Below are 14,515 nucleotides of genomic sequence, written 5' to 3'. Positions count from 1 at the left end.
ATTCTTCTTGAGACTCCCTCCTTCCAGTCTTGTTCCTGACCTTTAGATTTTCCTTCCTGTTTAACAGTCAAGGGAAAACTTTTTAACTGGTTAAAGTGCTAAGCGATTGGAAACTATTGTGGAAAGCAATTTTTTGTATTGGTTGCGGGGTTGATTTTTCTGTCCAGAAATCCTGAAAAATCCTTGTGTTGAGCTGTACGCATTGGGAAAATCAGAAATTAGGCCTGAATTACAGTCTAGGTAGCCATAGAGATGTACAAATTCTGGAAATTTTGAAGCCATGGAAAAAAACAATTTTTTCTGTTTTTTTCCAGAAAAAAATGATTTTTTTGGAAAAATTGAAACAATGCAGTATTAGTACTTTTTACAGATTGAAAGTCACTTTGTTACTTCAGGAACATCAAATGTAATTATGTACAAGTTGGTATGGCATAAAATTATCACATTTGGTATATTAAAAGTACATATTATTCAAACAATTATTACAAATGGAATTTACTTTTTTAAATGTTTACTTTTTTTGTAACAAATGGACAAAACTGTAAGGAACAACTGAACTATAAGGAACCTCTTTCATTTTGCCAGTTTATAAGGAGCAGGCAAAAACAATTTTAAAAAATCAGAAGAAACCATCAATATTAATAACAAAATTATTTATGTCTCTGCTAGTCCTCCACAGGGTCAAGCAGACATAAAGCATCCATTTCCATAAAAAGAACTGAGAAAAAAGGAGGGTCAAGATTCAATTAAACATTTTATTCATCATGCTAAAATAAAACATTCCATAATCCTTTTTTTCTTCATATTTTTCAATTTTTCCAATTTTGGGGGGGAAAAACCAAAAAACAGAAAAAAACCCGTTTTCTTTTTCTGAATTTTCCTGGTTTTTTTCTGGGCCTTCACATCTCTAGGTAGCCAGCCAGGTAACTGCAGTGTGCACAGCAGAGTTTCTGTTCCTCTAGGGCTGTTTTCATCCTTTGACATCAAGTATTCAAGAAAAAGAAGAAAAAATAGCTACTATGATTGTGAATATAGTGAGTGCTTTAAAAGATCAAAGGGTAACTTAGGGACGTTATTTTTTTAGATCACTTTAAGTTATCTCTTTATTTCACTCTTTGGCAATAAGCACCCAATTTTGCTGTACTCATCGTAATAACTGCAGAATAAACAAACTCTTACTTCTTACTGCAGGCAAGCAAACATGTGTCTTCATTGCTGGCTGGGTAGAAAACACAACTGAAACTGAAAGCAGAACAAAGGACAGTCCAAGGGGTGAAGTCTAATTCTAGCCCATAATGTAAAGCTCTAATATTTAACTCTTCAAGTTAAATGGGCCATGTTACTATACAGGCTGGGTTTTTTTAGGATCACTTAAGTAATTATAGGGTGATTGTGATCATGAAAAATCCACCCTCAGGAAGGGAAAGTCTTGACTGAGCAGACTTTGGGGGGCTCTTCAAGGTGAGGCTTTTGTTGTGCACTCCCCTGCCTTATTCACTGAATTTTTCAGAGGGCCCTATTCTTAAATTGTTCCTGTTCTTAAAACAACTCGTCATTCTTTAAATGGAGGCTGTCTGTCATGTCCCAAATTAAAAAGACAATTTTCCAAAAAGAATCGAGGGGGTGGAAGCACAGCTCGGGATGGGCAGTACACCCATTTGCCCCATTTTGGCTGAAGGGATGGGTTGCACTTTTAAAACGTTAAAAAATTAAAATGAATTCATTTTTGCACATGGATACTGGATGTAAACAAGAATACTGATGTTCACATCTGAATCCAAACATGGATTCAGCATAGCAAGGGGGGCAACTCTTTGTATGTAATTAAATATTACACTTATTCGGGTTAAAAATTATTTCAGACTAAAACTTTGTAACTGTAAAGCATAAGGAAGACTTACAAAACAATCATATTCATATTTACTCAGATGTAACTCCCACGTTATTCAATGAAGCTTACTACCAAGTATACATAAGATTGCAGTCTTAATGAATTTAAACAGCAACAGTGTTTCTCTTTTAGCTTTGTCTTGGATTAGTAACACATCCCAGATTTCTGCTGTAGCTACATTTGACAGAAGGACTTAGATTAATTTGTTCATGTTTTTAAAGATCTTTAAAGAGTTAAAGGACAATATATCAATATTGTATCTTCCTGTTACATCTGTTGAATTGTGGTAGCCTATGGCTCTGAAGAATAAAGACTTCATTCATAAAGGACAATATAAGTGCTAATTGTTATTACAGATAACTTATTGTTTAAGTATGCTAAAAGCTTTATTTATGAACATGCTTTTCTTGCCTCTTACCCAATTATTTTTCAAAAAATCTGCTGCATCACTTTTATGTGTGCAGTTCACCTCTTAGATGCCAGTGTTTGGTGTTTAATCTGGAGAGTTTTTTATTTTTAAGAATGCTTTCTGAAAATTTAAATGAAGTTAAATATTAACTACTGCATTTCCTACATGAATAGTTAATCATGTTTTACTTCATAGTTCATTGGTCTCAGACTTTTCACTTTCAACAGATCGGCAAAGAAGTTAAGGTGATATTTGTATTATTGTGGTGCTACACTCCTTTTTGTGTAGTATTGATTCTTTATAGTAATCAGTGCTGGGTCACTGTGCTGGCCTTGGACATTTTTGCACTTCATGAAAAAGGTCAAAATGAAGCTGTTCTACCTAGTTATTTATTTTTAAACCCAACAAATATGGAAATTTTAATCAGGAAACTGGCATCCCACCTGGAATCTTCCAGGATCAGTGACTGCTTCATCTTGTCAGCCCTGTATCTCATCTAGCTTGTGTCTAAGCGCTGCAATCTCCTGTGTGGGTGGTCGTATGAAAATGCTGTGTCCATCCCGGTAAAATTTGAGTAGCTTTTTCTGTATTTCCACTAGTTACCAATGTTGAGATACTTCATCTAATCTAACCATTTCTCATAAGCCTTTATTTATCCAGAGTCCGTGGAAGATGTTTATCCTACTTATAATATTTTTATAAATACTAAATATTTTTAATCTGCTAAAATGTATTAATAGGGTTAGAGATGTATTGGTCTTCATGATAGAGTGGGCATTCCTTTCAAATGAAGCAACAAGTGTTTATGTTGCTTTCTGTAGAACCAGATATTAAGGTGGCTTCATCTTCAAAACAAGAAGAATCCTACTACGATGATGATGAATACAACCCCTTTAAAGAAGAGGAGGCTGTTGAGTATGTGAACCCTTTCGATGAGCCGGATCCTGAAACAGAGTTGCTGGCACCCATTAAAGACTTTCCACCTCAACCAGCAAAAAGAAAAAATGTACGGCCTGTGGACATGAGCAAATACCTCTATGCTGACACATCAAAAACAGACGAAGAAGAGTTAGATGAGTAAGTATATAAACTCTTTGAAGCAATCTTTGAGCATTAGTTGGGATTTTAGCACAAAACCTTAGGGCATAAATTATTCAGGCCTGATTATTCTTGTAAGAAGCATTAGGAAGATTTCTTCCACTTTGGGAACATGAATACACACTTCATCTGACTATAAGCATTTGTTGCTGTTTACAGACAGCTTCCTTTTTTCTGCTGGGTTAAATCATTGGTTTTCATGCTGAAGAATAAACACTTAGGGGAGGTGTAAATTTTGCAAATATTCAGGATGAACGGCACCCATTCTCAGTTCAGATGTTGCACTGTCTGCAGCATTTTCAGTTGGTTGATAGCCAGCTGTGGGCTACAAATAGGGGAGAAGATTGTGAAGGTAGTCTGTGTTGAAGAGGAATGAGAATAGGCTCCAGAGCAATGGAAACAAAGGTAATAGAAGCAGAACTCGTACTAATTGGAAAAGAACGAGAGAGAGAGAGAGTCTGGTTAGCAAATATTGAAAAAGACTCTTAGCAAATGTGAAATCTTTTTGATGAGCCAGATCCAGTCCAAAGCCTAACATGACCTGACACAGGCCTCAGTTTGGCCTCCAAGGCTGTTTCCCCAAAACCATACCCATCGGCCCCATATGTCTTATGTGACATCAGATGTAGGATGGGCAGAAATGCAGCTGCCAAAGCACAGTCTGGAGCCTTGAAGTGCACTCCTGGTGGTTCATTGGCAAGGGAGGATTGCTGTCATCACTGATCAGCTGATTGGAGGTGAGAGTTGTTGGCTGTAATGGCTGATAGAGTATTAGTAAATTAGCAGAGCTCAGCTTAGTGTAGTTTGCTCAGCGCTCTATGCAGCATGGGTATGATTTTACCTGAGAGAAAGCAAGTTTTTATCTTAGTCTGAATCACTGAGACTTAGACTTGGTTTCAAAATAAGAAAAAAACTGCTTTGTTAATAGAAATACATGCTGGATAGGACAGATCCTACTCCCAGGCATTTTAGCGTGTGTTTTAAATTGTTTTAAATTTTAAAATTGTGTTTTAAATTGTTTTTAAAATATGTGTTTTAAATTGTATATTTGTTTTAATGTTTTTGGTTGCTGTAAACTGCCCAGAGAGCTTCGGCTATGGGGCGGTATACAAGTGCAATCAATCAATCAATCACTCAATCAATCAATGTTGAAGCCTGCAGTGGCCATACTTGGACATTGCCCCTCATGCTAGAGGAGAGGAGAAAGGAGAAAATGGATCCTTCTCCTCCGGAGAGAAGAGGTAAACAGGCAGGTGAGTAAGAGGTGAGAACAGCCCCTTGAGATGTATCAGTTGACATGGAAGAAAGACAGATAGAAAAGATTAGTACATGTCAGTGGCAGTCTAACCAGCTGAGAGGACTTTCTATCTCTCTCCTCATGCAAAAGAGAATCAAATGAAAGTTGTTCTTGTCTCATGTCTAACAAGAGCAAGCCCGCTGGATAAGCTGTGTTACTGAGTTGCCCACGGGGAACTTGCCGGCGCAGCCAACCCCTGCGGAAAGCAGGGCTTGAAGTCACTACCTATCAGCTCATGGGCAGTAACTTCAGTCCTCAATTGATTTGGATTTTCTGTGCTAGAAAGGAAAAACCAATGTCACCTCACAATAATTGATTTTGAGTTTCAGTGTTTCAAAATGAAATTCATACAGAACGAACTTACAATGTACCATTTATAATTTAGTAATACAGTAGGACCCCACTCATATGGCGGGTTACCTTCCAGACCCCCACCTAAAAGCGAAACCCGCCAAAAAGCAGAACTCCGTCAATAAAATGGTGCCCGACGCCCGAGAAACACCATAAAAGTGGAACAAGCGCCGTATGAGTGGGGCCTTATTCTAACTGAAAGCCGCTGTATTAGCGGAACGCTGAAAAGCGGGCTGCTGAAAAGCAAGGCCCTACTGTATGAGAACATTGGTCAAGGGTCTGATTACTTTTGCAAGGCACTGTATATTATTTCTCAGTAAACATGTATAGGATTGCACTGTAAGCCTATCTGTTTTTCTTGTAAATGAGCCTCCTAAATAATTTTATATGATGAAACTACTACTACCTTTTTATACTTGTTTTCCTTCCTTAGTCCCAAAATTTCACAAACTTAAATTCAAATCATTGTTATTGAAGTATCCATCAATTTAAGCATGTGCAACATCATATCAAAAGTGATTTAAATATATAAAGCATAAAACTTAAACATCAAGAAATAATTATTAGTACAGGAAACAATCAATTAATTATAAATACAGAATTAACAGCATTTTCAAAATGTAGAGCTTTTGATTTTCAAGTATGGAAATCCAGAGTGGTTGGCTTACAGTATTTTTGGAAATGATTCAGTAGCCTTTGTAAGCTAATTTGGGTCTGTTTTATAAGCAAGCATCATAAACTGCCTTACAGTAAAGAACATGTTGCAGTGTTCAGACTTTTAGAGGATGGAACTGATCTAGCTGATGGGATCCAACCTGTTTCTAAGATGTTATTACCAATTACAGCTGTTGTGAAGAGTCACTGTGCTTGTATTGCATATATTTAAGCTCTAATTGAATCGTCACAGACTGTACTTTTTGTATTTCGTTGCCATTTAACTCCAATTTTTTCCCCTTTTTGCACTCATGTGCAAAGGAACTGAGGAATATACTTTCTGCATCTGGTGTACTCGACTTTGTTGGTTGAACTTTGTTGGGTCTTAAGGTGTTGCAAGACTTTGTTGTTTCAAATAAGGCCCTGTATCACTGATAAATAAACTGAAAAGCTGAAGAGCAAAAGGGCAGCTGTAGCTGTTTTTAAAGAAGTATCTCCCCTGCTTTGATAACAAAATTTCTTTTAGTAACAAATGACTTTTATCAATGTTTGTAAATTGTTTTTAGGTCAAATTTACCACTCAGCTTTTACCATTTGTGCATGTGCTTCCCTGTAAACAATACATTTATTCCAAGTGCCAATGCATGGAATATATGTATGCAAGTCTTGGGTTATCCTGAAAAATTGTTTCTAATTAATATGAAATTTTTTAGCTGGTATCGGGTGTTACAAATGAGGGTGTCAGGGAGTTGCTCAGTATTGTGACACTGTAGGATAGTGGATGCCATAGTATCTAAAGGCCTGGTACTCTTTTTAGTTGCTCACCACTCATCTGATATTTATTTGATTTCTTACCTGCTGTTCACCGCAAGGTAGTTATATTTTTATATGTAAATGAAGTTTTTCTTTTCAAGACATTCATCAGGTTTATTCTACAGTTTTTTTCTATGTAGATTTTTTTACCTTGTGTTCCTGTTGCTGACATATTTTTCAGGGCACCTTACAACAAATAAAATCACAATAAAATGGCAATATCAAATAAAATGTAATGCCATGGAGGCAGACATGACAGATTAAAAAAAACCCTCAGATGAAAACAAAAATCTATCTTGCAAGGCAAAACTGCCAGGGTAAAAATACAATTCTTTGCCAGCTGATATAAAGCAGCAACAGACTCTCACTGGTTTATTTAGTAATTCATTGTAAGTGTCATGTGATAGTTGTCCTAATTAATTGGAGTTTTGACTGCTAAATTATAGAAGAATATGAGAATTATTTTCTCAAAGTGAAATACAAATGGAAATCCTAGGTTCTTTCCAACTGATTTTTTCCCTCTTGGAAGGCAGAGAGGCTATAGATTGTTATTAAAGCTGTCACCCTTTTTGCTGATTTCTTGATTTGAAAAAAATTAAAATCGGGGAATGATACAAAAAAAAAGTTTTTAAGGATGTTTTGTTTTAATATATTTTAAAGTCTGTTTTTATGATGTTTTTGAGTGTCTTTAGTGCTTTTTTTTTTGCTACCTTGAGCTCCTACTGGGAGGAACCGCAGGATATGAATCTAATAAATAAATAAATAATAACAGTGTAGTGGCAAATTCAGAAGTGCAGGGTCCCTTCATAAGAGTCACAGCCATGCACCCTTCTAAGATTATAGATTATCTGGCCAGGCTTGAATACAGCTTTCTGCTTCTCTATCACTTGCACCATTTGACTGTCCTTTCTCACTGTCAGAGATATTGCTTGAATTACTGAATTCAATGTCTACATGTTTATCTCCTGCTGCTAGCAAACATCCTGATGGTGTAATGGGATGTTATCATCAGAATTCACTATCTCTCCTTCTGCAGTTACAGAATTTTCACTCTCCACATCCTGGCTTTTTGAAGTAAGAACTAGTAGAAATTCCTTTCACTCTGATTGGCTCCAGTCAGCAGGAAATGACAAGGAAACAAGTTAGAAGACTCTTCTCAGTGACTAACACACTCCTCTGATGCTGATGGGCTCATAGGATGCTAGAAACATTGGGAACCTCCTGGGACCCAGCTCCCAAAAAACGAAGGGGTCTAAGACCCCTTGAGACCCTGGGCGACTACACCCCTGGATAACAACTCTGCCAACTTTATTCACTGAGAGTTGGCTTTCTATTTTCTAGGAGCAAAATATAAATGTAGTAGGGAGCTGACATTAAGAACCTCTATTCTAAAGCGAACAAGCGGTTGAAAGACAGTAACAAAATGAAAGGAAAAAGAAAGAAGAGATGGGGGAATGAAAAGCTAGCATAAAGGGGCAAGTGAAGAGCTTTTATTTTTATTTTTCCCCACTACAAACAAATCTGTGCCACTGAAGTCAAAGCAGGATGTGGAAGGGATAGCTGCAGTGTCTTGTGTATGAAATAATAGATTTGAAGAGCATATGTCTAGCTTCTTTCTATCCTAACTCATACAAATGTGCTCTATGGTTTCAACCTACATTTTTATAACTAAACATGTTCGTGGGAAGCACACCCTGGTGGGGGCTTCACCGAAGGGATGAGGCCAAAAGGGATTATCCTTTGGAGGAGCTATGGTATAGATATTTTATTCCTTCACTTCTCTCTGGTAATTGTGAGTGTGAATGTATCGGGGGAGGCTTTGAAGGGAGGTCAAAGAAGTGAAGAATCCTTTTTGATGTAAGACGTCAGAGACCTGTGTGTCTCTAGGCGAGAGTCAGGGTGGAACTTAGGAGCTAGGGTGAGAGCCAGGCCAGTATGAAATAGATTGGTTCTGGAATTCGTACTTAGTGCATGAAGATGCTTTGTGGCACTTTATTGACAGGCATCTTTCCAAGGGCATTAATTAGTGGGGTGTCAAGGAAATTATGTCTGGGGAGGGGAGGGGGGACTGGGCTGCTACCCCCATGATGAGCAGGGGGAAGTACAGGGGTGGGTAAAAGTATACAGATGGAAGAAGGAGCATTAGTTGGTTCCAAGAAGTGTTGTAGTTATATCAAGGCTCTTGATCCCTCTGTTTCACCACTAATGAGTCAGCTTATCCCATGGTCTGGTGGTGGTGGTGGTGGTGGTGGTGGTGTTGATAAAAGCTAGGTCTGTCCAGAATAAAACATCTGCCATTGCTGATTTGATTGAGAATATAGGGAATGGCTTGGCATGTGTGCCTGGGCAGATAAGCTAAGTGGCTTTATGCTGGTCAAGCTGTGTCCACCTGTGTCCTTGATGCAACACCAATCTAGGTCAGAGAGGCAGAAGAGGGGTTTTGATAGTCAACAAAGATTCTGTCTTCCTTGCAAGGAGACCAGTCCGCACTGTGTCTGGGTTTGAGGGTTGTTTGTGATGTGGGCTAAATGGACAGTACAAAGATGTTGCTAGTGTGCCGTGGATCCTGCTGCACTAAAAGTTCCCTGACGGGTGGACGAAATCTCAGATGTGGTGTTGGAGAATCCCACCTTACTGGTCTTAGGGGACTTTAGCTTTCAGGCTGGGATTTCCTCAGATGGGCCATCTGTCCGGATGCAGGATTGGGACCCTGGGAGTTCAGAGGAGGAGGGGGAGGGGGGAGATGTTAGTTTCCCAGAGTTGCAGGAGAGAGAGAGGACAGAGATAGAGATGTCTGCCGACAGAGACCTTGAGAGCCTGGTAACCAGGGAAACAGACGGCTCCCAGAAGGTTCCCACACCCTCCCCTCTCTCCAGCCCAGAGCAGTTAGAGACGGAGAAAGGAGGGGTTCCAATTCCCCCTCAAGCGGAGAAAAACCTGCCTGACAGTTTAAACCTTCCCCTCCCCCCCATCCTAGAAGCAGATACTTTAGAAGAAGAGAGGGCCATGCCCCCACCCTCGCCTTGTTCCAGGCGGCGTCTCAAAGTAACAAGGGAAAGAGAAAGGAGGGGTTTAGAACAGGGCGCTTTGAGACGGTGAGAGAATTCGCGCCAGAAAAACCCCTTTATAAAGAGTGGGGGGAGCAGAGCGCCCCTGTTCTGTCACCTTTCTTCCATGTTGCAGGTTCTTGTTTGCAGAAGTTGTTCATGCGACGAAGGAGTCTATGTCTGGAAATTACTTTAATAAAAACTGATTTGCTTTCACCAAGTGATCTGATTCTTGAGTCCCAACCTGAACGCGACACCATCTAAGGACTTGGCAACTATGAGCCTGTTCTGGACATACCTTTGAACTGTTTTTTTTTGCCACAGAGCAAGTTGAAAGTATTCCGTTGATTGTGTGTGTGTGTTGTTCTAAGCCCATTGTCATGGATGGATCATTCCCTAGTGAGGTTTGGGCTGGCCGTGACTACTTTCCTCTGCAGGGTTGGGGGACTTAAGAGACTTGTGGAATCTAATAAATTCCTGAATTCTCTGGGGAATTTTCAGGCTGATGGGCTGCTGCTCCTGTTGAGGCTTTTTTCTTGCTGTGGAGTCACAAGATGTGTATGGCTGTCAACACCTCTCTCAAGCAGCCTCACCAGTGCTGTGGAGCAAGCACATAGGTCATCTTGGTGTCTGTAGCTGGAGCACAGATGTCGTAAATCCCTGCCTGAATCTGACTGAACACACATGAGAGTTCATTATCATGCCTTTTATTTGGCAGTGTTGCCAGTGAAACATGCTTACTTCTCTGCCACGTTTGTATCCACAAGTAGCCATCCAGCAGAGCTCTTCCAAGTGGTATGGGCTTTTATCATTTGGCCGAGAGAGCAGTACCCCCTCAGTAGCCTACTGTGACAATTTTGCTAGGCACTTGAGGGATGCAATTACTCACATTTAGATAAAATTGAACACCACAGCAAGAGAACGTCCTATGGACGTGACCCAAGCACCATGTGGTCCAGCTGTACTGGTTCGGCGTCAGTTGTTCAGTTATTGTAATCTGAGGATATGGACAAGCTGCTTGTAGGGCTGCGGCTTGCCTTCTCAACCCTTGCCCATCTTGGCCTATTAAAGCTAGCCAAATGGAGATAACTGGGTGGATCAAGGAAACAATTAATGCTTCAGTGGAGAAGGGATATGTGCCATCTGTCTTAAAGCAGTGGTGAACCTCCTCTTTAAGAAAACTTCTGGGACCCTGAATTGTTTAACAGCTTCTAGTGGCAAACATATCTTTTTAGGCAAGGTTCTTGAGAAGCAAGTGGTGACCCAACTCCATGCATGCTTTGAGGAACCTGGTTACATGGATCCACTGCAGTCTGGTTTCAAGATTTTGATGAGGCGTCAACAATATATGATGGTGCCCAGTTCTGTCTCTTAGGAGAGGCTGGACTGGTGCTTGGAGGCATTGGTGGGCTGGATGTGCACCAAGAAATTGAGGCTAAATCCAGATAAGACAATGATGTTTGTGTGCCCCCAAGTTCTGGAAGATGACCCATTCCGGACAGGGTTGCACTCTCCTGAAAGGCTTGGGAGTACTCCTGGAACCAACATGTCACTGGAGGCTCAGGTAGACTCAATGGCTTGGAGTGCCTATTTCCAACTCCAGTTGGTTCACCAGCTATGGCCCTTTCTGGTCAGAGATGACTTGGCTACTGTACTCCATATTCTTGTTACTTAGGCTGGTCTATTGCAATGTGCTGTATGTGGGGCTACCCTTGAAGAGGGCTTGGAAGCTTCATCTGGTCCAGAATGCAGCAGCCAGACTACAGGCTGGAGTGACATCTAATAAACATGTAACTCCTGTTCCGAAGCAGCTGCATTGGTTGCCAGTTTATTGGAGTTCAAGGTGCTCACATTGGTGTTTAAAGCCCTACACAACTTAAGTGCCAAATATCTGAAAAATTGTATCAATTCCTACAGACTGTTCTGGGTGTTAAGAGCAGCAAAGGAGGCCCTCTGTATTCTGCTGCCCTTGGAGATTTGAAGAGTGGTGGTGCAGGACAAGGCTTTCTCTCTATTAGCCCCAAATTGTGGAACTCTCTCCCCATAGAAGTGCACCTAGCATCATCGTTATTCTAGTATTATGAGAAAATGGGTAACTATTGTCTACACTGACTGTCAGTAGCTTTCCAGAATTTCAGACAAGATTCTCTCCTAGCCCCATTTGGTGATGCTGGGGATTGAAACTGGGACCTTCTGCATGCAAGGCAGATACTCTGCTACTGAACTGCGGTCCTTCCCAACACCACTATCTTGTTCCCCTTTATTCACATTTTTGTAAGCTCCAAATGTGGTAATTTTTTACAGAGCTTGGAAGTAACTAGTTACAAATAATGAATTACTTGTAATTTGTTACATTTTTGAGTAACAAGTGGGTAACTTCATTACATTTTGCTGGTAATAGAACGAGTAGTAACTTTGTTACATTTGAGCTGTAACTGTAAGGTTTCCAGAGTTACTTTTGGGCATTACTTGGGGGAGGGAGCAGGGGAGGTCTTCTTCTCCTCTGATTTGTGGATCAAAATCATGTGCTTCAAATTGGGCTTCTGTGCAGCGTCGCTCTTCCCTCATGCTCGGAGGTGACGAGGGAGGAGATGGAGAGTGAGACGGGGTGGAGAAAACAATTGTTTAAAAATGGACAGGAGTGAAGGGAGAAAATAGGCGGAGGGCAAGGAGGTAGCAGAAAAATGGACATGAAGAACTGGCTGCGAAGGTGAGAGATGTGTGTGGGTATTTATGTCCACTGTCTCATAACTTCTTTTTGCCTGAGAATGTCATATTTCATACTGTTACAAATGTTTTTTTTAAAATTGCCCAAATTCTGTGGTTGTTTCTTTTTACTTGGAGTTCTTTGCATGGTTTAGGGGTGGCATTGCAGGAGACCAGGCTCTTATGGACAGCTGTGGGGCAGGTAGAAATTAAATGGAGTAAGTTTTTTTGTATGAAAATACAATTATGGGGGAAGCTTCACCTGTTAACATTCTGTCAGACATCTTATTACCTGTGTGTGCCCCCCTCCCCAGATTTATTTTTGATTTGTGAATGCCATGACCATTGCCATTCCCTCCCCCCATTTATCTTTGCAACAACCCTGTGAGGTAGCTTAGGCTGAGACAATATATGTACATAAGCGGCAGTTGGTAGTTGTAGTTGGTACAGCATTAATAAAGTATAGCCCCTGGAATGCTGAAATGTATTCTGGTGGAGTCCAGTCCTCTATATGTCTACTCCAAATTAAGCCTCATTGAGTTAAATGGATAAGTATATAGGACTGCAGATTAATGTTTACCTCTGAAAGGAACGCACTGTCACACATAGAATTTAAGAGACATACTTTTCTGGATGTGTTTGAAACAGATGGGTAGGTGGGAAGGGAGTTGTGTTAATCTAATTGGGTCTTCAACATAGTTGGACTACAACTCCCATCAGTCTCAGATAACATAACGATGCTGAAGTTGGTTCGTAGTTCTCGGTTCCTTATTTGCTTGAAAATTAAAAACACTAAAAAAAAGAAAAGTTCACAGCTACAGTAACTCCAAGCCAAGCGTAACATGTCTCTGAACCCCAAAATGTATGTTGGGATACCCCATATAATATATTGCTGTGATCTAGGGACTCTCCCCGTCAAGAATAACAACAGATTTATTCAATCAAAATTATCAGACTTATGAAATGCTCATAAATGCATAATGATGTCATAAAATCATAAAAATAACCAACATAAAAACCATCTGTTCTCGGCCAGGACAACTCATACACCCTAGGGAAGGGTCCTCTACGAGATGCCAGTGCGTCCCGCCTGGCCCAGAGCTTTTGCTGGGTGCAGGGCAGGGATAAGGGCATCTATGCGCACCCCAAAGCAACAAAAATATGCAGAAAACAATCAGAAACTGGGGGTGCCCACCCAAAAACCTGCACTGTGCCAGGCAGTAGTGTAGTGGCAAATTCAGAAGTGCGGGGTCCCTTCATGATAGTCTCAGACACAGCCAGACCCCACTCCCCCCTTATTTTGCTCCTGGTTGAGAATGAGGCCCTTGTTAATGCCTTCTCCCACAACAACTGATGTCCCTAGGAGATGATCAGTATGAAAGGGGAGAGTATTAGCTACTGAAAAGAGTCTTCTCAGTGGGTGACTCACCTCCTTTCACTCTGATTGGCTCCAATCAGCAGGAAAGGACAAGGAAGCATATTAGAAGACTCTTCTCAGTGGCTAACACACTCTCCTTTCATGCTGATCAGCTCATTGCAAGGATCCTTGCAAATCGTCTCCTGCTGATCTCAGAGGATGTCCTCCCCGAATCTCAAAATGGTTTCCGCCCTTCCAGGGGGGCAGTGGACATGATCTTCACTGCACGACAGCTTCAAGAAAAATGCCGGGAACAGAATCAACCTTTATATATGGCGTTTATTGATCGGACTAAGGCCTTTGATACTGTGAATGAAACCGCTCTCTGGACCATCCTTCTGAAAACTGGATGCCCTGATAAATTTGTGAATATTTTGCAACTCCTTCATGATAACATGACAGCGACAATTTTGGATACCAATGGCTTTCAGAGCGATCCATTCAGAGTCGGATCAGGCATAAAACAGGGATGTGTCATTGCTCCTACCTTATTTGCTATCTTCATTGCTATGATTCTACACATTGAGGGGAAACTTCCTACTGGTGTGGAAGTCATATATCGAACAGATGGAAAGCTTTTTAATCTCAGTAGGCTGAAAGCAAAAAGTAAGGTAATGTCAACCTCTGTTGTAGAACTTCAATATGCTGATGATAATGTAGTCTCTGCACATTCAGAGAAAGATCTTCAAACTATCCTAAATGTCTTTGCAGAAGCATATGGAAAGCTTGGCCTCTCACGTAATATCAAAAAAAAACAAAGTGCTTCATCAACAGGTGCGAACTAGTCCCTCTGTAGCACTCTGTAGTTCTTGAAAGATTCCAATAACGCTGC

General features: G+C 40.5%; 1 protein-coding gene across 6 annotated transcripts in view; it reads left to right on the top strand.

Annotated features, from left to right (window-relative positions):
• Positions 1-14,515, top strand: part of EHBP1 (EH domain binding protein 1) — a 400,871-nt gene that overhangs the window by 137,994 nt on the left and 248,362 nt on the right. For all 6 annotated transcript variants that reach the window (XM_061622278.1, XM_061622277.1, XM_061622276.1 and 3 more), the window contains exon 9: positions 3,122-3,377. In XM_061622278.1, the coding sequence (XP_061478262.1) occupies positions 3,122-3,377 (256 nt within the window). The remainder of the gene's footprint in view (positions 1-3,121; positions 3,378-14,515) is intronic.

Source organism: Rhineura floridana, chromosome 4 (assembly GCF_030035675.1).
Source record: "Rhineura floridana isolate rRhiFlo1 chromosome 4, rRhiFlo1.hap2, whole genome shotgun sequence".
NCBI lineage: Eukaryota > Metazoa > Chordata > Lepidosauria > Squamata > Rhineuridae > Rhineura > Rhineura floridana.
This window is presented reverse-complemented; position numbering and strand designations above follow the sequence as displayed.